Source organism: Danio rerio, chromosome 13, assembly GCF_049306965.1.
Source record: "Danio rerio strain Tuebingen ecotype United States chromosome 13, GRCz12tu, whole genome shotgun sequence".
NCBI classification, from domain to species: Eukaryota; Metazoa; Chordata; class Actinopteri; order Cypriniformes; family Danionidae; genus Danio; species Danio rerio.
Genome location: NC_133188.1, coordinates 33,933,290 through 33,960,829, shown reverse-complemented (window position 1 = coordinate 33,960,829; position 27,540 = coordinate 33,933,290). Strand labels below are relative to the sequence as shown.

The window sequence follows — 27,540 nt, the reverse complement described above, 5'->3', positions numbered from 1 at the left end:
TGAATAATAAAATAAATAAATGCTGATTTGAATCGTTTATTAATCATTAACAAACTCATTCTGAACGATTCTAAGTCACCAACTACTCTTAAATACAAATGGTTTGTAAATACTGCAAAACTTCATTTAATAATGAACAATTAACAAGTGATAAAGTATAAAAACACAATCATCAAGTTAAGTATACAGCATTTGTAGCTGTGCTTAAAAACTGCTTACTAACGTCTATTAATATAAAGTTAATGCTTAACAAATAATAAATTAACTATATGCTAATGTTAAATAATTATTCATAGTGTGTAATAAAGTGTTACCATAAAAAGCAATAATGCAACAAATGGCATTTGGAACCATATACAGTAGATACTTTGTACATTTTGATAGGGATCTCTCATGGAATGGTCATATTTGGGGGTCTGCTGCATCTAAAAGATTGAACTCCCATGTGGTAAAGCATCATAAAATAAATCGATATGAATCCACGTCAAATCAAGTCTCTGGAAGAAAAACAATCATTGGTATCACTTTATTTTGATGGTCCCTTTAACACATTTTGTTGAATTTAAGTTACACTGCATTTAGATGTCAACTAATTCTGAAATAGATTATACTGTAAGTAGACTGTTAGATTAGGGTTGGGATTATTGTAAGTTGACATGTACTTGCAAAGTTTCTTATAGCCAGTTAAATGTCTGTTGAAGGAGCAATATCAGCAGATATTAAGCTCCCAGTCTTTTAATACTCAAATCAGAAGTGATTGGCATATTGTTGCAATGCAACTTTTAGTCAACAAACTGTGCAATAAGGACCATCAAAATAAAGTGTTACCCAATCATTTTATATGATGATCAAATCTTATTGCATCCATGAACATATGTGAGCACAAAATCTCATTGTTTGATGAGAAAGCCCAAATGTGCTGATGTCACGAGTATTAACCTCATTGATTTTTAATGATGAAACCCTGCTTGATGGTTAAACTGCATATCTTTAGAATATGTGGATGAAATCGCTTAATACATTCTGATGTTTTGAAGTGCCAGAGTTTTCAACAGATTTTCAATGGTGCGACAGAAATCTTTCAGATTTTATTACAAAATTTATGTGTGTTTCAAAGATGATGACAATTTTCATTTTGGGGTGAACTTTGAAGTTGTCAAAGCTGGACATCCCATATAACCCTAGATATAACTTTACAAAGTGAAAGTTAAATTGTTTTGTGGTAGTCAACATTGTGCTAAATATGCTTCCACCACCTTTGCTATATCTGGAACATTCCTTAAATCAGAATATCTAGGAAACACGTAGAGCTTTGAATCATGAGGAAAGCGAGACGCTCGCATGATTGAGCAAGAAATGTTAGTAGCGCGTGATCCAGAAACCATACTCACGTCCAGAGAAGGCTCAGGCATGTCTGCGGGCCCCTGTCCACCAGGCTGGCCATCGGCGGAGGGGTTGAAGCTCATGTCGGGATGCGGGTGAGTGTTTTGGCTGGGCTGCTGTTGGGACGGGGGCTGGCGAGGGGGCTGGGATGATGGGGGGCCGCTGTGATGCAATGGCTGAGCTGATTGGCTGTTGGGGTGGGGGGACGCGTGCATGCCTGGCTGCATGGAAGCATGGGATTGATCAGCGCTCACAGGATGAGGCATCTGCGAAGGGAGGACAGAGGAGCGGTAAGGTGGAGCTCTACTGCTGAGGGAGATCAAGTGACAGGCAACACACACACAGCGGGACGAGTGCCATGCAGATGATTCCACAGCACTCACACACACACACACACACCCACACACCCTCAGAGGATTTCATAATTGTTTATATACTTTCTTTTTAACCTAGCCAGGGGATTGTCAGACTTTTTCAAATGTTTTTTCCCTTTTATTGATGAACACATTTCCTGTTAAAGTGGTTAATTCGTATGAACTTGAAAAATCTTTGTACATTTTAGTATGATTTGTTCATCTCACAACGACGGTTGGCTTTAGTGTTGGGCTTTTAGAAATCACACATTTTCATTAGGTCGAATCAAATCAAGATCTTGATTAATTGAACATTTTAACTCTATCATGATTAATGTACGATTATTATTTTTTTGTTTAATTTATGTTTTTGTCCCCATAGTTTACTGACAAATTTTCTTCTGTAAATCTGCTCACATATTACAAGTGAGAGATTTTTAAACGTAGGGTGCATTACTTGATTTTAAAATAACTGAAGTAAACACACACTATCTACTATCTATGAATATTTATTAAACATTTTTATTTATTTACATTATTCATTTATTTAACATCAAACAGTTTGCATGTTCTTCTTGTGTTCATGTGGGTTTCCATCGAGTGATTCAGTTTCCCCCACTATCCAAAGACATGCCCTATAGGTGAATTGGTAAGCTAAATTGTGAGTAGTAAATGTGTGTGAATGAGGTGTATGGGTGTTATTGGTGATGGGTTACAGCTGGAAGGGCATCCGCTGCGTAAAACATATGCTGGATAAGTTGGCGGTTGATTCCGTTGTGGCAACCCTTGATCAATAAAGGGACTGAGCCGAAAAGAATGAATGTATAAATTAATAATAAGAATAAATCATAATATAATAAGTATAATTCAGCCTTAACAGAGCAGGGTCACATGACTCCACACATGGTAGGGAAAGTAATTGAAAAAAATGACCTGGAAAATTTGATTATAGTTTCTGAATGTTGATTTTGACTACTTTGATTAATTATCCAGCCCTAATTTTTATCCCAACTAAAAGATGAATTTATACGAATTAGCCACTTTCGTTTAACAATATGGAAAACATATTTTACATGAGAATATAAATTGTTTCCTAATGAGATAGGCCTGATTATGCAGAGCTCAAAAATATTGTGAGATAGGAAATGTGTGTACAACTATTAATAAAAAACATTCTCCAGTAAGCCAACTGGAGCCTTTAAATATTTCTGTGGATAATGCGAGCCCCTGGTGTCAAAGAAAATCGAGAAACATTGTATAATCAGATATGTATGTGCTACACATTATTGCTAATGTGTTTTTAACAGTAAAATTAACTATTCATTTATGGGTTTTATTGCTTTTCAGGTTTCAAATAACAACAAAAAAACATTACCTTAAGCAGCTGTAACCAACATAATGGAAACAAACCCTATAATATTATCTTTTTGTGCATTTTCTTGCACAGAATGAAAAAATGGGACTTTTTCTGCATAATAATTCTAAATTTGAGCCAGCTTTGTAGCAAACTAAGATCCCAGCTACTTTTCTTTTATTAGTCCTGTAATTAATCATAAATTATTGTAGTAAAGTTAGTTTTGTATAAACTAAAATATTTTAGGAATACTCTGAACTTGCATTATATTGTTACATATTTTATATTTTACTTATTTATGTTTATATGTAATTATATTTATTTCATTAAAATGCCATCATTCTGTAAATCTTTTTTTTTTTAAAAGCACTGGTATCGTTTTAAAACTATCCACTTGTTAACTCATGACGTATTGATGACGTATGGAATACTGTTTCCGGGTCCAAGCCACTACTCATTTGACTTGAGAAAATATTTGTTTATGGTCACTTTTATAGCCCGATCACACATTAAAGTTAATTTGATATAAAATCATCCTGTTCACCACAGTCTCTGGACTTGCTGCATCACGAATACCAAATTTTAAACAATTTATAAAAAATGAATCACTTTCTGGCTCTCTGATATTAGGCATGTATATATATATATAATGCGATCATGATTTTCAAAAGTAATAAATCGCTTTGTAAATGTTTGTTATTACAAATTTGTTATTATTAAGTCTCCCCATACAGTTTGATAGAGTGATTTAACCTGGAAGCTGTTTCGCGTGGACACACTTAACAAGCAGATAGCTTTGCTACTGGAATCATAAATGCAAACAAATGACACCCAACCCAAGTCGAATATTGATGCTTGTTGCTTGATGTGACCTACCGTATCAGGCATGCCATGGGCGAGGGGCTTGTCGGGACCCATGAGGCTGTTGGGCACGTCTGGTGGATGTGAGAGCTGGGGTCCGTGCATGAAGTCATTCATGGGAGCTCCGCCACCAGAGTTACTGTGGGGAAAGTCAAAGTTTCCATGGCCCTGGTAACTATTGCCTGATGCACAAAACAGAGAAACAGCAATGAGGAGCGATGACCTCAGCAATGCAGAGACAAAGAGATTTAGACAGCTTGGACGGCAAATCAGCCCATTAAAAGCTCACAAGCATTAAGCTCTTCTGACTGTTCTTATGACTGCAGAGGAAAAAATTAAACGTGCTTGAACAAAGGAGCTTGTAAAACACTAAGGAGTATTTTATAAGGCAGGCAAAGAAGAAAGAGCACTGATTGGGAGCTGACCTCTACCTTGGCCCCCATATTCTCCATTGTTTCCTCCATGCTGTGGGGGGAGTGGGGTGTAGGGCGAAGGGCCGGGACCCAGCTGGGCGATCATATCCATCACATTAGGCATGATCATTTGACTGGGACTCATGGTTTTGAAACGTTTGGCCAGAGGGCCATCTGGGTCCTCCTTTATATGAATGTCCGACTTTATGGGAACCGGCCTCCAACTACACGTAGGATCGATGTTGACCTCTTCAAACTCCGAACTGCAAGAATGGGACAACATTTATGACTGTGAATTTCAGGATGCTTATGATTGAACAATCATGTCTCGCGTGCATTTTTATAGATCTCGCAAAAACAAAATTGCGTGAATAATAAACTTACTTTTGAATGGCATTGAGAATTCCCCACATGTACTGATCCACCTCCAGGCCTTCCAATAACGCTGTTTTACTGGGGACAGACAGAAACGTATAAAACAGACGGCCAAGATGAACATCGAATCACATTTATTCGGCTGCACAACACAATTCTGGTTGTAGTTTGCCACGTACTTGCATACAGGACATCGCCACGTTCCTCTCTCACAGTTCAGCTGCAGATACGACTCCAAGTCAAAGCACTGCAGCAGAAAATGACCTCAAATGTTAATAAAACTTAATGCAAAGTAACAGATATAGAAATCAGACATAAAAATATTTTATATAAATTAAAATCATATTAAACGCACATAAACTGTTAACTTTAATGTTTAGAATAATAAATACAGGTCAACTAAAGCAGGGGTTCCCAAACTTTTCAGCCTTTGACCCCCAAAATAACAATACCAGTGACTTGCGACCACCAATATCCTCTGAGGTGGTTATACTGTAAGTATAGAAACCTTGTATGCAATGGTGCACACACACCAATAGGCCCAAGTCTATTCTTTGTTTAATTTTTTATGTATGTGAGTGCTGTAAATGTGCCAAAAAGTTTAACCTGGTGCCAAAAAATCAATCTGCTTCATCTGACACTATTTCTGCATCTTTAATATTATATAATCACCCCAAGGGTCACAAGCCAATAGAAAAAAAAGAAAGTAGAATCATTATTAATTAATTTAATTAATTAGATTTTTTTGGAATCATCAAGCGACCCCCCCTTCATTGTTCTATGACCCCCACTTTGGGAACCACTGAACTAGTTCCAACATAATTTGCCATAATAAACATACAGTATATAGGCGAAAATTAAACTATAGAAATATAAAAAAGAATATAGAATCATATAAACAGGTAAATGCAATTAAATTATTTAAAAACAAACTAACACATTACAATCTAATACACCATGGTCATATAGGATTTGGTAATTATTACAATCTTAAACCACACAAATTTTTAATCAATCTTTCACATATAAAAGTTCATATTTGTTTATATTCTTATGTGATTAATATTATTTGATTAATATACTAATATTTAAACATTTGAATTCTGTCATCCTTTACTCATCTTTTACTTGTTCCTATACCCAGTTTCAAGAGGTTACACTAAGCTGATGATTGTTTATAAAGCATGTGTTTGCCATGCTGTCCCAAGAGAGAGCCATGAGCTCATAAGGTCCTCGAGCTCATGGCTTCCTGCTGTTTGCAGGACGAGAGGGGAGTTTGAGCTCAGGTAGCTCTCGAGAACTCCCCTGCTCACTTATGTTGCATGTCTTTGGATTGTGGGAGGAAACAGAACCTGGGGGAAACCCATGCAAGCGCAGGGAGAACATGTAAACTCCACACAGAACTGGCATCAATTGGCCGGTTAGGTACTTGAACCAGTGACATTCTTGCTTTGAGGCAACAGTACTATCCACTGGGCTGCCGTGCCACCCAATTAAGGAAAAAGGAGGAAGAGGGGTGGATTCTTTAAGACAAAATGTGCATCCCAAATCGCATACTTATGCACTATTGTACACCATTTTGTAGTATAAAGATTGTAAGTAGTGCGTCCACAGTGAAAACTCTAAAAATAATAAGTGTACTTTTATTACCTGGATGATGCACTCATTCAACAGGTAAAATGAAGTGTGTAATGATGGACACTTCACGCACTCAACGACTGCAGTTTTGCTCACGTAGCGGAAGGGGCGGAGCTATTGGGCGCACATGTTGTATAACTTTATTTATCTTGGATTGAGAAAGCAAAATTCTCCTACGAGAGTGACTATAGCCCCTCCCGATGGTGAATGCGGTTCTACTCATTGCAGGTATTACTTGATAGTTTTGTCATTTATTTCACTGATTTGGCAACCGGCAAATGTCATCAGGGTAACGGTTTAAGTTTCCGCTTAGTAAAAAAACATTAGTGCTCCATTTGGGACGACACTATGTACTATGCTGTTGAGTGTGTAAGTGTATAAGTACATAGTGCATGAGTGCATAGTGTATGGTTAGGGACACAGCTAAAGATGACTGAGCTAAGAAACTCTAGTTATTTATAGTGAGCTAAAAGTAATCTGATTGGTGAATCATGTGTTAGCTAATGCGGGACCAGCTGTGGTCAATCATAAGCATGTGATCCTCTGAAATAAGTTTATAAATAAACTTCCCTTATTTTTTTCAGTGATTGAACACGGAGGATGTTTTGAAGTAAAAAACTGTAACAAATGACCTCCATACTATTTGTTTATCTTATAATTGACTTTAATGGTTACAGGGTTTCAGCTTTCTTCAAAATATCTTCCTTTGTGTTCAACAGAAGAAAGAAACACAGAAAAAAAAAGTTTGTAACCACTTGAGGGTGAGCAAAAAGTAAGTACATTTTCATTTTTTGCATAAATATGACAAAAAAAGATTGGACAACTTTTAATAACTTATTAATAAATTCTATAATAATCTTTTTTAACCTTCATATGAGCATATACCGTCATAAGTCAAATAACTGAAAACATACAAATATGCCTTTGAATGATCCAAAAAAGCCTAAACTAAAAATCAAGTTTTCATATTTTCGTTCCATATTTTAGTTTCTAAAAGATTAGGCTTACAAAAAAAAATAATCTCAATGTATCATTTTCACAGAAAATCTACCCTCAGATTTCCCCCAATTTTAGATGAGCTTCAGCAATGCATACCTGCACATGTTTACAGTCGTGTCCCCTGGCAGGAAGCTGGATCCGTCGGAATGTGATTGGACACTTGAGGGACACTTTGATGGCTGTCTGCTCTACTCCATCCTCTCCATTAAGCGTGGCGTTCCCAGTGGACGCTGCTACACTACTGAAGTTTCTTTTAACTGCAGCAAAACAGACAGCAGACATTGTAAAGATTAGAGGTTGATGAAGAAGATAATGCAGAGTGACAGACATCAGCGGCTCCCAAAGAACACAGCGTCTACTTACTTTTAGTAATGCAGTGTTCAGCGGGAAGAAGCCTCTTCTTCAGGAGCCCCTGCAGGACTGATCTGACCGACGGCCTGTGCACCAGCTGAAGCACGAACAAGTGTGACTGCAACAAGACCACCATCGTCAAACAACAGGTCTTCACCACAGAATATCCATCACATGATACACTATCTGCGCCGTTCGGCTTTCAGACAGGGGAAGCATAAAACTGATACCAGCAAATGTAGAACAGAACAGAAGCCGCTTCAAATCAGCGTTATCTGATTTGGTATCACACACTGTATAACAGCTCTCTGACACGGCTGTTAAATGGCAGACTATACATTATTGAATACTCACACAACAACAGGCTGTGACGGTGATCTGGATGGTGTTTCTCCCAGGTTGACAAACGTGCTTTAGGTGCAGGGGTTTGTGCGATGTTTTATTGTCGCCCCTCTCGATGGTGAGTGGTGTGGCGTTCACGCTGACTTGGACGGATGCGGGCCAGTTGGTGTTCATTTGTCGGTCCTCGTGATGATAGCATTTAAACTGCAGCTCCAGATCAGATCTGTAGGATATGGGGAAAATTTTATTTAATGTTCATTCATTGAGTATGTTTACATGGACACCAATAATCCAATTTTAAAGCGATTAAGACAATACTCTGATAAGGAGTCTACCATGTAAACAGCATTTTTTGATTAATTTATTCTGATTAAGGTCATAATTGATTTAAAAAGAAATCAGATGAAGACATGTGGAGTTTGCGGACTTTAGTCGTATTATTGAAGTGCAGCACAGACATGTAAATGCAGCTATCAAACTATTACCATTATGTAGGACTTTTCGGCGCGCTTTGTGACAGGATATTTCAAACACTGTTGACACTATTCTCTGCAGTGAAGGACTCGAGACACCTATATAGCAAAATGCTGCGTTTTTTGCCCATACGGCGTGTGGTATCATATTCCATCAAATCAACTTTCTTCCTGCAGTTCATACTCTCATTCAATATCTCGTTTGTCACTGGAGACATGCATGAAATGTTCCAGATTGAAAGTGAAAGTGCCAAACTACAGTTGAAGATGACAAATTAAAAATGAAACGCTCAAAATTACATGAAATGTAGTTAGTAGTCTATGATGTTGTGACTTTCTTCAGTGAAACACAAAGTTGTATGTTTTGTTGTTGTTTTTTGCAATGTTTGCACTACAATATTGCATTTATTTAAAGTAAACAGAGACTAAAGTATTAAGATAGTGTATATAAAATTTAAGGTAACACTTTATTTTGATGGTCCATTTGAGTATTAGTAGACTGTATGCTTAATATCTGCTGATATTGCTTCTTCAACAGACATTTAACTAACTAATAAGAAACTTTGCAAGTACATGTCAACTTACACTAAACCTAACCCCAACCTAACAGTCTACTAATAATCTAATAAGGATTAGTTGGCATGCAGATGCAATGCAACTTCAATTCAACAAACAGACCATCAAAATAAAGTCACCAAATTTATTAACATGTTACAGAAAATTATTTAAAAGTATGTTATTTAAGTTCAGATGCAAAAACCTTTAGGTGTCATCTGACATTTTCTTCTAAAATGATATTTTTTCTCAGGCTTCTGTGTGTAGGTTCAGTCATTTCATTTTTATGAAAAAGAATGATGTTTTTTCATTGCCTTTAAAGTGAAATAACTGAGCATAAACACAGGAGGCTGAGGAAAATGCTAATTTTGGAATAAAAATTCAAATGGCACTTAAAAGGTTTATGCATCTGAACTCAAATATGTTTATTCAGTAAAAATGTAATAAGCTGGTCAAAACAGACAGTAAAACATTTTTTAAAAAAGTATTAGAAATTAACTCTGTTGTTTAAATTGTCTAATTCTTTATAAAAATATGAGCATGAGTATGGTCATCCATAAATTCACAAGTGTGGGCAAAAGAACAACAAAAGAAACTGAAGTCTTTATTGTCAAAAAAAATCAGTGTGATGTGCTATATGTACCATGCTACATGCTATGTACAGCTGAAGTCGAAATTATTAGCCCTCGTGAATTTTTTTCTTCACAAATTGTTAAACAGAGCAAGCAAGCAATTACTATAATATTTTTTCTTCTGGAGAAAGTCTTGTTTGTTTTATTTTGGCTAGAATAAAATCAGTTTTTCATTTTTTAAAAAACATTTTAAGGTCAGAATTATTAGCCCCCTACAATGACTTACCAAATTACCCTAACTTGTCCAATTAACTCAGTTAAGCGTTTAAATTGCACTGTAAGCTGAATACTAGCATCTTGAAAACTATTTAGTAAAATATTATGTACTGTCATCATGGCAAAGATAAAAGAAATCCATTATTAGAAATGAGTTTAGAACTATTATGTTTAGAAATGTGTTGAAAACATCTTCTTTCCGTTTAACAGAAATTGGGGAAAATATACAGGAGGCTAACAATTCAGGAGGGCTAATAATTCTGACTTTACTGTACATATTCAAATATAGTCGATAAAATCTTTTAACATGTAAACACTGCATACCTCCACATGAGCGTCTGGTGGACGGAGGGCCGCAGATGGAAGACATGGTTACTGACGGCCAGGTTGTGCTCTAATCTGAAAGGCTCCAGCACCACTCCATCCCTCACGGGGAAAGTCAGTCGAAGCTCCTCATTGGGATTGTCTACAGAAACAAATATTGAGATTAGATGAATTCCTAATCTTCTCATGTAGACTACAGTATCAATGTGCAGGAGGCTTTCAAGTTTGGCTCTCACTTCACCTAGTTTCACCCTTTCCCACCGAAGCACATATATTATGAATGAGCTCTGAGTGGATGTGAAAAATGCATGAATCACAGATAAATGTGCAATGGGACTTTTCTCCCCCTCTCAGCTGCAGGTGGCGGATCAAAGGGGGTTTCGCTGGTTTATTCTGATAGACTGTGACCGGGCTTGTAATACGGACAGAGTGGAGATCAATGCAATGAAACGGTTACAGTGTCGATCCTTTTGAGGGACTCACTTGGAGGCGGAGGCAGAGACGTCATGTTTGGCTTCATGTCTGGAGGAAACGGGGGCTTGACGTCCTGACTGGGTGACAGGTATGGAGGGATACTACTTCCTGGGGTCATGGGCGGTGTGGGGTTTCCAGGAACGGGCGAGTGTGGGTAGTTCACCACCTGCCGAGGAGGCTTCAGACAAAGAGACACACCATTACTAAATACAACTGCTACGTATTTTCTGAACTTGAACATACTGTATTATTACCAATGGAAAATAAGCATACTGAGCAAATAATGTTTTCACCACCTACCCCATTTCCTTGACTATAGCCATAACCACCTCCAGAGAAATTGTTGTTCTGACCATTAAACGGCTCTTGCTGAAATTGAAATGAGCAGAGAGAATGTAAACAAGATTCCAAGATAGTTGCTAATGACAGTACAAGTACATTCAGTGGTGGTTCTAGTTTAAATATCAAACATCCCCCTTCACCCATCCCCCAAGAAATAAAGACACTATGTGGTTGATTTTATATATATTTAATATATTTAAATATATATTTTAAACATATACATTTAAAATAACTATTATACATTCATTTAAATAGATTTATTTATTTTCACTAAATATGACAATTTGTTTATTATTATTGTTATTAATATTATTATTATTTAACTATTATTCTAAAAAAATAACAAAAATCTATCTTAAATGTAACTGAAAAACAATGTAAAGACACAATTGAAATAATATTCCAAGACTTTTGCATGAAAATTAATTATGACAGTTCTATAGAATACAAAAAAAAAAAAATTTTTTTCAAGAGTTCACACTTAGCTGATGATTGATTATAAAGCTTGTGTGGCATGTTGTCCTGGTAGAGAGTCCTGAGCTCATAAGATTTTTGAGCCTGGGGCTCCCTACCGTTTGCAAGGCAAGAGAGGAGATTGAGCTCAGGTAGATCTCGAGAACTCCCTTAGTTAATTAGCTTAAGTTGCATGTGTTGGACGGTGGGAGGAAACTGGGGAACCAGGGGGAAACTCATGTGAGCACAGGGAGAACGTGTAAACACCACACAGAAATGTCGATTGGCCTGGTAAGAACTAGAACCAACAACGTTCCTGCTGTGAGGCAACAATGTTAACCATTGGGCCTCTGTGCCACCTATCTAGGAAAGAAGGAGGAGTAGGGGTAGAAGGGGGGATTTTTCAAAACGAAGATGGCTGTTATATGGAACTTAAGCTATTTATAGTGGCTTAGCAAATGTCTAATTGGTGAATGTTGAATTGGATATTGCGAGACCAGCTGCAAGCAATCCTCTTGAAATTAGTTTATAAATAAACCTAAATTATAGAATTATCTGTTGTCTTACATCCGATACATGGCAGGGAATTAATGTTATAAAGTCTTCCTCCCTCAATTATTCAACTCATTATTTCTCCTTTCTGCTTCATAGCCATGCAAAGTCAAAGTAACATCATTATCATCATCATCATCATATTATATAAACTTTAGTTTTGACGACTTGCACACCGATATGCGTCAACATGCATGTAAACAAGCGCGATCAGGATCAGCGCAAGTGAGGCACGGGTGAATGGCTTTCTGAGCACGTCAATTTGTTTTCACCAGCGTTGTTTCTGTTGCAAATAAAAAATAACAAATTTGAGAGGTGAATTGAATTGTGAATGGCCTGTAATGCCTTTATTCTTGGATAACCACTCAATACACTTGCATAAAGTAAATCTTATCTCAAAGCTTTTACAGAGGCACTTTTTCTTTTGGTTCCCCTATGCCGCCCCCAGCAAGATGTCGCCCTGGCTGATTGCCAATATTGCCTATGCCTAAATCCACAACTGTTACATTTGAAAAGCCAAGCAAACTACAGGAATGAAACCGTTTGTATACCATGCCAGCTTCGAGAATCAGATTTAGTTTGCTTAAAATTCTACTTTTTATTACAAATCACTTTGGAGGCTACTAAAATCCAATCAACAATCATAGGACAGAACCAAGTATACACAATACATTATTTAAAAAAAAAAAAAAAAGATCCATAACAATTTGTTGTACATCAGAATAAAAAAATGTGTCTCTTTTCCCCATGGCTTTAAACAAAATGTGGCCTTTTAAATTTAAAAACCAAGCAAAGTCAATTTACCTTATAATACTGGCCCATGGGTACCCCTGTTGGGGGGTATTGACCAGTGCTCTGTTGTCCTGGCATCCTCTGCCCAGGGTAATTGGGTGAAGGAAGTGGTCTTGAAGCGTTTGGGTTAGGGTACTGCCCTTGCTGGTTGGGAAACTGGCCATTGGGTCCAAACTGCTGGCCTCCATAGTTAGGCTGTGAAACAACAATTGTTTTATCAACTCAATTAGCCTATAGGAAAATGCCCACTGAAAGTCTAATTGAACCAGTGGTGATCTTACCTCTCCTGGATAGGGCCTTTTAGTGCCCTGCATGGGCATGGACTGAGGTCTGGGTCCAGGGTAACCCTGTTGAGGCATCCTTTGGCCATGGCCACCAAAGGGCCCCATGCCTGGGCCTCTGGGCTGGTTCATACCCATCGGTGGGCCGCTCATGTTGGAGCTATTCATTCCACCACCCATAGCAGCTGGGTTCATGCCTCCTGCCATGGATGGGGGTCCGCGAGGCCCTGGCTGGTTCATAAACTGGCTGTTGTAGCCTTGCGTAGGCCCCATCTGGAATGAGGAGCAAACCTGTGGAAAAGGCCAATGGCAAGTCAAATGAATAAGTGGACTCATTTAGAAATCCAGGATAGGGTAAGATGCCAAAACTAGAGAGACACCAACCTGGTTGTACTGGTTCATGTCTTTATTGGTCTCTTGCAGAGCCGCCACAGTGGCTGTAGCAGTGGCTGTTGCTGTAGCGGCGGCGGCAGCGACTGCAGCAGCGGCGGCGGCGGCAGCAGGTTGGGTAAAATCAGAAGGCGGTCGTGTATGCGGGGGCATGCCCATACCACTCGGTGCATTGGGCCCGCCAGGATAACTGAGGAGAAGCAATATAACACATAAATGTCTATATCTTAACTGACAGAGACAGAAATGTCTGCTTATTGGAACAGCACAGAAATCTTTCCTGGATTAGCACTTGGCACAGCCAGAAGGTGATATCATCCCTTTCGAGAAAAACATCCTTGAACTGAGTGTTGGCTTGGCTTTAAAACCTTGTGTCAAGTATCACTAATGGGAGACTCTTCTATAGCTTATTGAATCTCCCAGAGTGATGCAAAGCAACTTTGTCAAACAACTTCCCATCATTCAAGCTTGAAACTTCTTGAAACATTACCTTCCCGCAAAGCCGCCTCCTCCCGGGTGACCTGGACGCCCATACATGCTTTGCTGCATGTAGGCCTGGTTGGATCCCCCTTTAGTTGAAAACTGTTGTTGTTGGCCAGGGAACTGAGGTGAGTTAATCCCTGGGTTGTTGGCTGACATACCCGACCCTAGTGCGTTGCCTCCAGGGTTCATGGGATTGTTGGTATTGGCCATGGGGTTACCCAATACCTAGATCAAAAGCAACATCTGTTGTAAGATCAATGTTATCAGCGTCGCTGTTTTGATTCAGTAACACTGTAAGTCTGACTCACCTGACTTTGTGACGTATTAGTAACTCCCCAAACCGTTGTAACCACTGACAATGATCCTGGGGCCTGGTTGGCGTTTTGTTGCCAGGGAACGCTGTCATATGGAAAGGACCCATCACTACAAAACAGCATTCAAGCAGTCATGTGAGATCAGTTGCATCAAACATGAATTGGGAAAGAGAAAAGCTGGTTTCAACACTCCCCAACAGAGAAAGTGCTCCCTTTTGACTGCAGGACATTTGTTTTTCCATGACAATTAAGTTGTAATGTTTGTTTAGGAGGCCAATCGCCAGCCCTGAAGCACAAAATGTTCTGTAAAAAAAATCACTAAGCGAGTGAATCTCCTTAACCTCACTCCTATCTCTAGCACAGTAATGTTTTCTCTGGCTATGCATTATAGAATACCAACTTTCAATTGACGTATTTGAGAGTAATGTTACATTATCAAGTTTTTATCTGCCCTTGTTTGAAATGTTTTGAGAATAAATGATATCTGCAGTGATGTCGTCATGTTTACAGAGCTGTTAATGAAATGGCTTCTTGGGAAAGCCTAGCAATCGTGATCACATGGCACATAAAAACAAACAACTCTGTGCTGGTTGAGTGCACTAGGACTTCATTTTAAGAGGACATTCTGAGAACGCAGGAAGGGGCAAGACTTCTGTGAGTTTTAACAGTGCTGGAATGGTACCGTGAGCAACAGGGTAAGGGTAGGGTGGAGTTTTGTCTGGGTACTGACCCATGTGAGAGCGAGGGCTTCATGGAGTTCATGGGTGGCTGCAAGGGTACTTTGCCCTGGGGATCGCTCTGACGATTCTTCTGATGCCGCAACAAAAGCAGTCGTCCCAGCTCCTCGCACCAGGACGATAGGAGAGCTAGAGGAAGAAACAAACAGAGAGAACGGCAGATCAGCAAAGATCTTTGGCAAGGACACCATGCACATTTTAGCTTAACAGCAATCTTTCTCATTTTAGCTATTTAGCAGAAGTAAAACTCACTGACATGATGGGAAAGGTTGTTTCTAAACTGTTCTGATTTTTGTTGTCCACTGTGCTATTATGCAGCTGGAAGGCTATTCTATAGGTCTATCCTTTAATCTAAGAGACTGTTTACACGACCAAGTTTTTAGCAAAATATTCGAAACTTTTTATAGATTTTACCTGTTCATTTACATGACAATGATGTTATAGAGACTCAAAATGGGTCTCAAAAAAGACTTTTTTTTTGTTTTGAAAATGGCACCGTTGTGTCAGTGTAAACACCTGAAAATTAGAGTTTTTAAAAATGATAACAATGCGTGTGCATGGTTAATGTTTAGGTGTAGATCAAAGGCAAGCGAAAACAAAAAATAACGCTGGAATATGTGCTAGTGTTGTTGCTAAAGTGTTTGACTTTGGCAATACAAAGTATGGATTTACTTCACATTACAGCCGACAGCAGAGACACATCTAGCAAATATGGCAAATTCTACCTCACCCCCAACTGCACATCATTACCTACCTACAGGTACTGTTTACTAAGGAGACCGTGCCAAATACTGGCCTTTCCTATGTTATACAGAAGTTTTATTTGCTTTCACAATTATGTAAAGATATCGTTTTCAAAATGTTGTCATGTAAACGTGAAACAGGGGAAAAACTTTCCTGTTTTGGCTATAGAATTGCCGTGTAAACGAAGCATAAATCTATGGAATGTGGCATCTGTTTTAGTGTAAATCATAAAACTGATAGCTTTGCACAATCTCTTGCTTAAGTATAACAATTTGAGTTATCACTTATGTTTAAATGTTGGTATTTCTTAGGGTTAGCAGCTTGTTCAAATCTCTAACCCTCAATAAGCTGGAGGTTTGTCCCACTTTTGAAGTGTCTGGAGTTTAGCTCTAACCAGCACGGACGTTTCTACTTAGTCTAAAGATTTTGCCTGATCTGATTCACATGTGTTTAAATAGTATTACTTCACAATTGTGGCAATCCATAAACAGCTCACCCCTAATATAAACAATGGTGAGAAAGATGTCAAAAATATTGCAATGTTTTAATCAGTTCATATCTTCGCCACTAGAGGTCACTACTATTACAGTAGAAATGCACGAGTGCCTGGGATCGTCTTTAACAGCCTGTCATTATGCTTCTCATAGGATCATATGCTTTTGGTCTGCAGTGCACTTTGAGCAGCGATCCTACCACAGAAGAGCTGTCTTCCCCTGTCGTGAAGGCAGAATGACGAAGACGGGGAGAGAAAGAGCAAGAAATGGAAGATGAAAATCAGTGCTGAGGACAGTGAGTCATGCCGGGGATGTGTCCTGGCAGCACTTTACTCCTGTGAGGGGTGACAAAATGAGCCTCTCGCCATGGTGATGGAGTCGTTTCGGGATGGCAGCAGTTGGCACATAGCCAGATCCTGGTCTAATCGATTCTACACGCCGCATATGGCTGAAGTAGCGCTGCATTTAAGTGCTCTTCATACAAATGCCCCTCACACTTTGCAACTGACACTATTTAGATAGTCATTACTAGCTGAGTCATTGATGGCAAGAGTAAAATTTAGATTCACAATAATTAATTATCAAATAACTGTTGTGTGTTTTATAGACTAGCATTTTTGTAAGAAAATTTGATAGATTTTGTCATTGTAAATGGTCACTGTCATATTTTTTGACATGTATTAACCGTAACAAGCCATTTAATTAAAACAATGTAATGAAATTAAAATGAACAAAATAACTTTTTTAGGTTCCAAAAAATAATACTTAAAACCAGGTTATCCTGTCATGATATTCTTTTCTTTTAATACACTTTAATTTTATGCTAACAAGGTTCTTATATTTAACATCTTGTATTGACCTATTGCTAAAAACAAGGGGGAAATGAATTATGATAATAAAAGGCAAACACCCTGAGAACTATTTATTTTCTCTGAAAAGTTTTTATTTTAAATTTATAATATGTCAAATTGTAAAGTGGCATAATGTAATTATTAGCATTTAAATACATTTTTCTCTAATCAAATAATAAAATTCCTATATAAATATGCCTTGAAAAATTATATTACCATGTAATATAACATATTATACATGCTCCTGACAGCAATAAATAAAGCATGCTCCAGACTGCATACAGAAGACAAACAAAAGCCAGGGACTGTTTCAGTAGTGCTGCACCTCTAGTCTTACTTTGCCATCAAACAGATTCTGCAAGGGACCTTATAAAATATTCCCTTTCCCCTAAGACGCGTTCATACATAGAACAATGCCCCTCTTTCTTCTCTAAATCTACTTCACAGACAGTAGATGAGAAAAAAAATAACCTGCTCTGGCTATTTGAACAGAGAGGGTGGTGTCATGAGTCTCTCGGTTTCTCTCTCTTTCTGAGTCTGCTGCTGCAGAGAGACAGACGTCTGTCTTGGCTCTTTCCTCTCTAAATCGATCAGCCAGTAATGACTATGAAGACTGCTCAGCTGTCTCCAGCGCCTTTATTGCTGGGGGAATGTAAACGAGCACACACACACTCTCTTAACGAACACACACACTTCCACATGTGTACACACACGCACACACACTGAGGTGTTTTTACCACAGACTGCACTTCAGGGACAGCTCACACATGCATGTCTTTATTTATTCCATGAAAAAAGTAAAGTGAAATTGGTTTCCACACCTATTTTGTTTTTCAGTTTACATATTCAAACTACACAAAAGAGATTAGCGACTTGAGTTGGAGAGGAAAAATGACAGTATTCTTTGTCAGTTCCTCACATACAGTAAAGTTGCTGTAAGGACTCTGTAATTTGAAGGGGTAATGAACTGACAAATTAAAATTCCCTTGATCATTTGGCATATAGTAAGTGGGCATTGTACTAAAAGAATATTCTGTAAGTTTAAGAACTTTAACCATCTTGTTTTTAGTTATTATTTAGTTATGTATCTAAACCCCGCCTCCACAGATGGTCATCAATGCCTACTACCTGTTTAGCTCCGCCCTCTGATTTGAGGTAAATAATAAGAGAGGCAAACAAACAACAAGATGCAGCCTTCGCATTTCTTTCCTTCTGATCCCAACATTAGGAATGAGTGGATGATTTTTGTTAAAATGAAAACAGTTGCATTAAGAGCTTTGACCTTTGTTAACTTTATTTTACTGCAACATACTTCACTAAACTACAAAATACAAAGGATTTTCAGACAAACTAAAAAGACGATGATTTGCTGAATATGTTAGATCCAACAGAAAAGTCATACAGAACAGTCGATAGTCTACAGAACAAACCATCGTTATACGACTTGCCTAATTACTTTAACCTGCCTAGTTTACCTAATTAAACTAGTTAAGCCTTAAAATATCACTTTAAGCTAAATAGAAGTGTCTTGAAAATATATAGAACAATATTATTTACAGTCATCATGGCAAAGAAAAAATATCAGTTATTAGAAATGTGTTATTAAAACTATTATGTTTAGAAATGTGTTAGAAAAAAATATCTTCTCTACGTTAAACAGAAATTGGGGGAAAAAAAGGGGAAAAATTAAATAGGGGAGGGTAATAATTCTGACTTTAAATGTACATGCTGTTAAAGTTTACATTGGTGGCATCTTAAGGTTGAAGTGTTAAAATGTTTAAATATGATAAATGATTGCAAATCATACTAGTGGACACTTACAATGTTGTTAAAAGGAGGGGAGTCAAAAAAGTACAGCAAATAGCCTATTTAAAAAAATGTAAACATCTTGATAACATTTTAAAGATACCACAAACAACAGTAATAAAAGAAAAAGGCATCACTAGTAGGGCAGCACAATATGTCGTTTTAGGATCGATATCGCAATGTGGGCATCCGCAATGGTCACATCGCAAAGACATGCAATGTTAAGTCTGAATTATTGTTGACCAGGAACCACAGAATTGTATTTAATCACTGTATTTATATGAAATTTAAGCAACAACAACAACTTTTCTTATAGATTTGTCCTGTTTATAGTCCAAATATCCACATTTCAAAGCTTAAAACAAGCTTATTTTACTTACTCAGCTGGCAGATCATTTTGCTTGTTTTAAGGAAAAACTCTTTATTTTCACTTATTTCTTTTGATGGAAAAACAAACAATATTTTTCCTTTTTTAATATATTTTACTCTTCATGTTTAAGATTGTTTTTTGATATTTGGACTAGAAACGAGACAAAGTAAAAAAAAAAAAAAACTTTTTTTTTTGTTGTGATTATTCAATCTCTGTCCCCGGATGCTGCCAGACTCTCCAAAATAGTCAAATCATGTTATTTATTCTATCTTGTGAAACTGTATTCATAACACAATATTTAAAGCAGAAAAATAAAATATCGCTATATCAGATTTTTCCAATATTGTGCAGTCCTAATCACTAGTCACAAATCCTTTTCTATGGCCTCATGGGATAGCACAATTCAGAATCTCATTAGAAGTCATCTTTACAGTTTAATGAATGCTATGAATTTGGACTCTATTCGCCTACTATCTAGTACGCTAGGAGGCATATGCGGATGCAGGGAAAGTCAGATGTGGATCAACATGCGGATTGATGTAATGGAGCAAATGAGCAGTTTTTCAATTGTATTCATGTGACATTAGCCATTTAATGCCGGCATTAATAACCATTTCAGAATTAAATTCAAGGACCCTTAATGCATTGCTGAATCCAAACTGGATTTCTTCCAAGAAACGGCTTTAAGTTATTCAATATCCCAGCGGCACCTGACGCACTTTCCTTTCCAAGTTCAAACACACAATTACAGTGAGAAAATGGCGTTTGTGTAAATATATCAAAGGGCTCTGTTTCAAAGAGAACGCTTCTCACCTCTCTGCGACAAGCGTGAAAGCCGTCCCAGCAGGACTGGAGCGGGAGGCTGGAATCACCCACCTACTTCAATAAGAATTATTCTACCCTGCCATTACAGAGAGCTTATCGGCCAGCTAAATCACTACCTCTGCATGCTGGCAACTGCTATTTTCTCACAAAAGACCAACTTAGAGCTCATATGACAGGTTACAGGCAGACACCGCCTGCCAATTTTCAACTGTTGTTCCCCGCCTAGCATGCCTCCCACACGTAACAAAGACTAGAGCTCTCCTGCCTGCAATTCAACCAGTAAACTCGGGCAAAAACAACCTAATCAACACGGCACCTTCCGGCAGCGCACAATATGCCTCTCGCCTAGCTTAATACAGCTACACCGTTTCACCCACAAAACATCATCATCGCCTCCACTACAACCCACGGGGATGTGTTGTCATATCCATGCACAACATTTACTGTATCGTGACCTTACAGGGATGCTTTGGTTTTGCTCCAGTATTGAGCTCATTTATTCATTAAAATGCTGCAGTAAGAAAATTAGAATATTTTGCAAACAGACTGCCAAACAAAGAAAGAACAGTAAAAAAAAAATGGAGAAATTCTAGTTTATAGAGCATATTTAAGTTTTAAATACTTTTTTTGTATACATTTCTGAAATGTACACTGTCAATTCATAAAAATCAAGACAAATGATTTTTATACACACTATATAAAAAATGTTCATAATGTTCAATAATGTTCATAATCACACATTTTTATGAATATTTTAAAGAATAATAATTTATAATTTTTCAAATGTTCATTTTTTGCACCACAGTCATGTTACCACTAGGAATGGGCTGATATGAGATTTTGAAGGTATGAAAACCTTGTATAAAAATATTCACGGTAAAACAACGTTTTTTCCCACATTTATAATATTTTGGAACAGTAAACATGTCAATCTTCATAATTTAAATGAATCATTGACTTCTGTTGTCTGCATTAGTGTCATAAAACTTTATTTACCATTTAAAATGGGACTTTTGGTTATGGAGTGGTAGTGAGAAGACGCTAGTTAATAACCCTCCTATAATTTTGAATATAAATCCTTTAAACTCGCTTAAATATTTAATACATTCTAGGTTATTAAACATGTAAAGACAATTGAAATGGCACCACAAAAGAAGAACTGAACACAAGAAAAGTGAGCTATAACGAGGCTCAAGAAATGTCGCAGGATTCTGATAACACAGACAAAGTAAAAGAGACAGAGGAGCATTATGATAGCGAACCCCTGAAAATAACCCCAGACGAACCCATTACAAGCCATTAATAAAATGGACTAAAGAGTTGTAAATAAAATTTAAGATGTTATGTCAGCAATCAAAAAGATAAAAGAATGCACACAGGAGGCAGAGGAACGCATTTCTGGAGTGGGAGATAAAATCGCTCAACTTAATGCTCCTACAAATTCCGTTGAATCACAAGTTGAAAGTTGATGGACAAGGTTGATAACATGGAAAACAGAAACAGAAAGAACAACCTGAGAATAGTAGGTTTGCTGGAACAAGAAGAGGGAGGCGATGCGTGTGCGTTTTTTTGGAGGCCTGGATTCCAAAAATACTAGAAGTGGGCTCGAGTACAATGCTTGTTATAGAACGTGCACATTGAGTTGGCCCACAACATAAGATGGAAGTTCGGAACACAAGACGTGTTACACCACCAAGAACACTAATAATAAAGGTCCTAAAGTTTAAGCAAAAAGGACAGGTGTTAGGAATGTCCAGGTCCAAGGGGGTGATTTCATACAATTTAAAACGGCATCTTTGAGTATCTTTTCTGCTGGCGATACTGCTGTCCTAAAAAAATAAATAATTAATAATAAAAAAAAAAAAAACGTAAATAAAAAAAAATCTTACAGATACCATTTTGGTGGTTTTAAAACCTTGACTTTTCCAAACCGTTGTATACCTTGAAAATGGTTATCGTCCTATGCCTAGTTACCACCAAACCAAAAATCCCACTGCACTACTAGAAATCATCTGTGAGCACCATAAAGCAAGTTTCTCCAGCAAATGATATAATGCATCCCCTACTCACCAGTAAATCAGCATTAATCCCATTTCTCTTTCATTCCCTGTATTAAAACGCCTCTCTCTGTCTCCGTTTTCCTTTCATCTGTCTCTCCCTTCCCTCATTTAGTTATGCTCGCACTGCCAGACACCTGCTCCAGAAAGGGTTGTGTTGAGTGTTAAGTTGGCTACTGTAGCTCTGTGCTGGCTCTGTGGCAGTGGGCATTTCGGTGGCATGGCTGTGTGTTGGGTCTATGTCAGCGGGCATTTTGGTGGCAAGACTGGCTCAAAGTGGCAAGCGGTGATCCCAGCAGAAAGAGACGAGTATTGACATTGCCCAAGTAAGTCACTAAAATTGAGGTTTGCTTACAACAGACATACTTTTGAATAGTCTAAGGCTTACAGTAGCATTATTTGTGTGCCGTTTATTATCACAACACGGCAGATTTAATATCTGCTGATAAACACAGTGTAAAAAAGTAATTTTAGGGTGAGAGTAAAGACATTAGCAGTGTTTACAAATGAATGGGTTACGGTGTCACATTGTGTTATCTGAACACTAAAAAATTGAATGTTTTCTGAAGAGAAAGGTGAGAAATGCTCTAAATATTATTGTTAAAAAAATCACAGAAAATACACATCTGCAGTCATGACTATACAGCTTAAGTAAACTAAAAGGATCATAAATAGAAAAAGGCATTTAATATTAGGTACATTATGAAATGTAATGTTTGTTTTGTTGTTTGTTTAAAAAAAAATGATGCTGTTAAACATTTTATATGACACCAGTTCACCAAATTGTGACTAAAATTATAAAAAAAATACTATAAATAAGAATTTTTTAAAAAATTATTCAATTAAATAAAAATTTAATTGAAATAAACAAATAAGCACAACAAGCAAACAAACGAAAACTGATAAAGTGAAAACTAACAAAAAAATAAACTACAACGCCAAGATAAAATAAAAATTAATCGGACAAATAAAATGAATCTGAATTCAATACTATGGAATATTGGTTATAAAAACAATACAATGTCCAGATCCGAACACAAGATCGAAAATCGGGCCCGATCAGGCGGTTTCAGACTCGATCGAAATCGCATGTAACCTCCTGATCAGAACTCAAATATATATACGTATTTTAATATTAATATTCTCATACATTTTTTACACATCTATAGTTATGCGGTGTCACAGAGTTTGATCTCTTTCTTGACTTCACACAGAAACTGCAATGCTTGACATCCCTTTGTTGCAGAGACACTATTGGTTAAACGCTGGCAAAGTAGAGCACGGAAGCAGCTTGAAGCGGAGAGCATGAGAATGTCTGCGGTCTGAAGGTGTTATAAAGTTGATGACAACAACATTACCATAGCAAACTGTGAGATATGCAAACTTGGAATTGCTTGCCAGGTATTTTAAGTTGAGGTGCTATTTTTTTATTTTAGATTTTTTATATTTACTGTTGCACTCAAGTCCAAAAATTGATGTTATTTTTTACTCGATTGTTCAAGCTACCTCACAGAAGAGCTCTGTTTGTTAATAGAGTTGTTGAATGTTAAAATAAAGTGAATGAAATAAAAATTAAGGAACATCCTTGATCTGTTTTTTCACTCTTTTTTAATTCTTTTTTGTGTATTATATAAGTATGAGATCAGGTTTCAGTAAATACTCAAAATCAAATGACTCTAACTCTCTCTCTATATATAGATGTGTGTATTTACATATACACAGTACACACAAAATTATGTAAACACAAACACTTATTTGTATGTGATTACCCCTAATTAATTATTTGATGGTACCAGCAACAACTGTAATGGCAAACGAATGTTCTAAGACAATGTTGCCACAAAAAAGCTCTCAGACAGCCACATTTCTTAAAACTGCAAGATGCGTGACTCATATTAGCCATGTTGTGTCATCCCTAAAGGTGCCAGACTGCAGCAGAAAGGATCTGAGGGGACAACAGCCTGTGGCTCTACAGACTTCTGGCAAAACAGAGCAGAGAGACAGACACTATACAAAACCCACCAGCCCAAACCGACCCCCCTTTTTGTCTGCTCTTTGTCTAGAGTAGAAGCTCTCCAAGCAGGTTTAGTGGGCTTTGAATAAGTGACCAGGGTAAATCCCCAAATGATCCAGTGTGTAGGGAACCCAGGTCACCCACGGTTACCCAAATCGCCTCTGAAGTCGCCCAAAAAATGTTTGCCTGCTGATCCTTCTCAGGTTGGCGGTTCATAACTGCCAGCACCCCATTTCTGCCAAACATCTCAGTTTTACTGGCTTCAACGCCTTATTATGAGCTTTTTGATTATGATGTTGCTAATAAAAAGTGGATGCCAGTAAATGGTGGACAGGACAATGGAGTGGCGCCAAGATGGACAGAATCAAGCATAAACGTCCCTGTATAATGGAACAGTCTGTTCCAAAATCCTAGTGAGCTGCCATGCTGGCCAACTTACTTACATAGGCAGCATTCTGACTGAAACAGAATTTCAATTAAGTGGCATAGCTGGGCACACTCCATAGGCATCACTTCTACTACACAAACAGCACTCTGTATAAGAGGCTTTCTACCTTTTTGATGTTAGCATGTTGCTAAGCTAATATGTTCCAATATGTTTTTTCATATTCAGTTTTTTAATAATCATAAAGTCTGCAAGAACCAGAAATTGCTGCAACTTTTATTTCAGTGTACTGATGTATTGTCAACTGAAATAGTGGACTGGGTGGTTAAGAATATAGTGTAAACCAACAGAAAAGTATTCTTTTTTTTTTTTTTTTTTTTTGTAGAAGTACACTCCAAACGCAGAAGCAAATGGTCAGACTTTGATTAATGATTACCAAAACAGAGCAAATTAGCAAATACCAAAACAGATTTATTACTAATTAACAGATTGATTGCATAAAACTGTGCAATAGTAAAATAAACATTCTAATAATCTGATTTCTCATGGACTTTTAGTCCTGAATGGAATATAGGCAGTTAACACTTCAATTTAGGGTGAAGATGTTACACAAAATTGCAATGAATTATGCATAATTACATGTAACTAACCCTAACCATAAAGTAAGTGCATGCAATCAATTAATAATAAGTAACCTAACCATATACCAGACGTACATATTTCTTATTTTGTGCTTTAAAACACTACACCACCTGACAAAAGTCTTGTCGCCTATAAAAGTTTTATGAAAAACAAAAAAACAACTTGATCCTAGTTGATCATTTGCAATCAGTAGTGACTTATATTGAGGGAAAAGGTCTCTAGATTCTGCTTATTTTACCAAAATAAAATATGATCATGTCTTGATTTTTTATGGTTTAATTAGGACACTAAGGTCAGGCTTTGCTGAGACAAAAGTAATCACTTAACAGAAATAATGTACAGTATAGCATATAAAGTCATGGTGCAGTGGAAAAATAATTAATATTGTGCATGACTCCCATGAGCTTGGAGGACTGCATCCCTACATCTCTGCTATGACTCACATAACTTAAGATTAATAAGTCATCTGGAATTACAAAGAAAGCATTCTTGAAGGACTCCCAGAGTTCACTAAGATTCTTTGGATTCATCTTCAATGCCTCCCCCTCCCTCTTACCCCAGATATGCTCAATACAGTTCATATCTGGTGACTGGGCTGACCATTCCAGGAGCACCTTGAACGTCTTTGCTTTCAGGAACTTTGATGTGGAGGCTGAAGTATGAGAAGGAGCACTATCCTGCTGAAGAATTTACCCTCTCCTGTGATTTGTCATCTAATGGGCAACACAAACGTCTTGGTACCTCAGAGGCTGTTAATGTAGCCATCCATCTCTCACACACCCCCATACTGAATGTAACCCCAAACCATGATTTTTTTCTTCACCAAACTTGACTGATTTCTATGAGAATCTTGGGTCTATGTGGGTTCCTATAGGTCTTCTGCAGTATTTGTGATGATTGAGGTGCAGTTCAACAGATTATTCACGGGAAAAATCCACTTTCTGCCACTTTTCCAATGACCAACCAGTCAAGTTTTTATTTGTTGCTCTTAAAACTCAGATTGACGACAATACCTATGTCAGGTAGTGTAGGTACGGTTCATTATGGTTTAAAATAGAACTGATCGGATTTCTTGCCAAAGGCCAAGCCTCAATAAAATAATTACTCAATCTTATGTCCTTCTCATTCACAGAATGCATTGGGTATTTGACTAGCGCAGTCCTCAAAGACTTTAGATTTTAAACCTCATGAGGATGCCTAGAACATAAATGTGGCTGGATTTCATCACACAAGCCATATTTCAAACATCCCTAGAGATGTTTTTTCTCACTCACTCGCTCTCTCTCAATCTGTGAAAGTCTCAGACTGATGCCACAGTGAATTGGCAGAAATGCTGAATGACCTTTTTGGACCACTCGGTGAAAATACACACGCTTGCTGTCCACATGACCATACTGTGTGTGGCCTTCATCCTCACCTCACTGAGACCATCACATCCCCTACCTGACCTCTGAAAAAGCAATAAAACCCAACAGCAAATACTGCCTTTGGGTAACAGAGCTGAAAACTAGAATAACAAATTCATTAATGCATCACTTTAGTCTGTGTAATGAAATAAAAACAGACATAATGGAATATAGCTACGAATTCCATTTGAAGATGCAGATAATCTTTTTATTTAAAAATACGAGGTCTCTTAGCCTATTTTTTTAATATAGATTCTTCCTCAATTCATTCATCTTAAATACTTTAAGCTGATTACACTCACTGAGAAAGATTTGCATTAACAGATTGAAGAACTTCCCAACAGTCTTCATAGACAGATTTGTGTAAAACCACCACACGCAAACCAGAAAACTGCACTCTTGTGATGACTACACGAAGAGAGACAAGAAAAACTGAAGGCAGTAAGGGCGTATACACACTGTTAAAAATAACTTTTAATTAGCAGTTGCTTGGATCTTGTGATTCGCAGGTGTTTTACATTTCTTTAACTGCATTATGAGACCTTGAGCTCTGTACTATCAACTTTTGATGTTGTAAATCTAACTCTACTGTTCAAAAAACTGACTTCAATTGAAATTTGTTGTACTTTGAAACAACAAATAATATAAGACATAATACATACAGAAACAAATCTGACAGTTCATCAGTGTTTTAGCACAGTAATTTGTATGATAAACCCATATCATATATCATTTCAAATTACTAAAAACGTTAATAAAAACTCTTTAATCAACATTTGTTGGAGCAAAACTCAAGGTCTAATAATGTTAAATGAAAGTGACAACAAGCTACAAGCAACCGTTAATAACCATACTTTTA

The 27,540-nt window shown here is 37.3% G+C and overlaps 1 protein-coding gene across 13 annotated transcripts in view; it reads right to left on the bottom strand.

Moving 5' to 3' along the window:
- zmiz1a (zinc finger, MIZ-type containing 1a) overlaps positions 1-27,540 on the bottom strand; it is a 249,761-nt gene that overhangs the window by 4,205 nt on the left and 218,016 nt on the right. For 7 of the 13 annotated variants that reach the window (XM_005156853.6, XM_005156854.6, NM_001113339.1 and 4 more), the window contains 17 exon segments: positions 15,081-15,216; positions 14,345-14,459; positions 14,044-14,261; positions 13,548-13,743; positions 13,164-13,454; positions 12,895-13,077; positions 11,044-11,112; positions 10,753-10,921; positions 10,270-10,411; positions 8,082-8,292; positions 7,740-7,845; positions 7,473-7,633; positions 4,919-4,986; positions 4,749-4,817; positions 4,377-4,627; positions 3,967-4,133; positions 1,392-1,649 (listed from right to left, as the gene is read on the bottom strand). In XM_005156853.6, the coding sequence (XP_005156910.1) occupies positions 1,392-1,649; positions 3,967-4,133; positions 4,377-4,627; positions 4,749-4,817; positions 4,919-4,986; positions 7,473-7,633; positions 7,740-7,845; positions 8,082-8,292; positions 10,270-10,411; positions 10,753-10,921; positions 11,044-11,112; positions 12,895-13,077; positions 13,164-13,454; positions 13,548-13,743; positions 14,044-14,261; positions 14,345-14,459; positions 15,081-15,216 (2,810 nt within the window). 13 annotated transcript variants of the gene reach the window in all.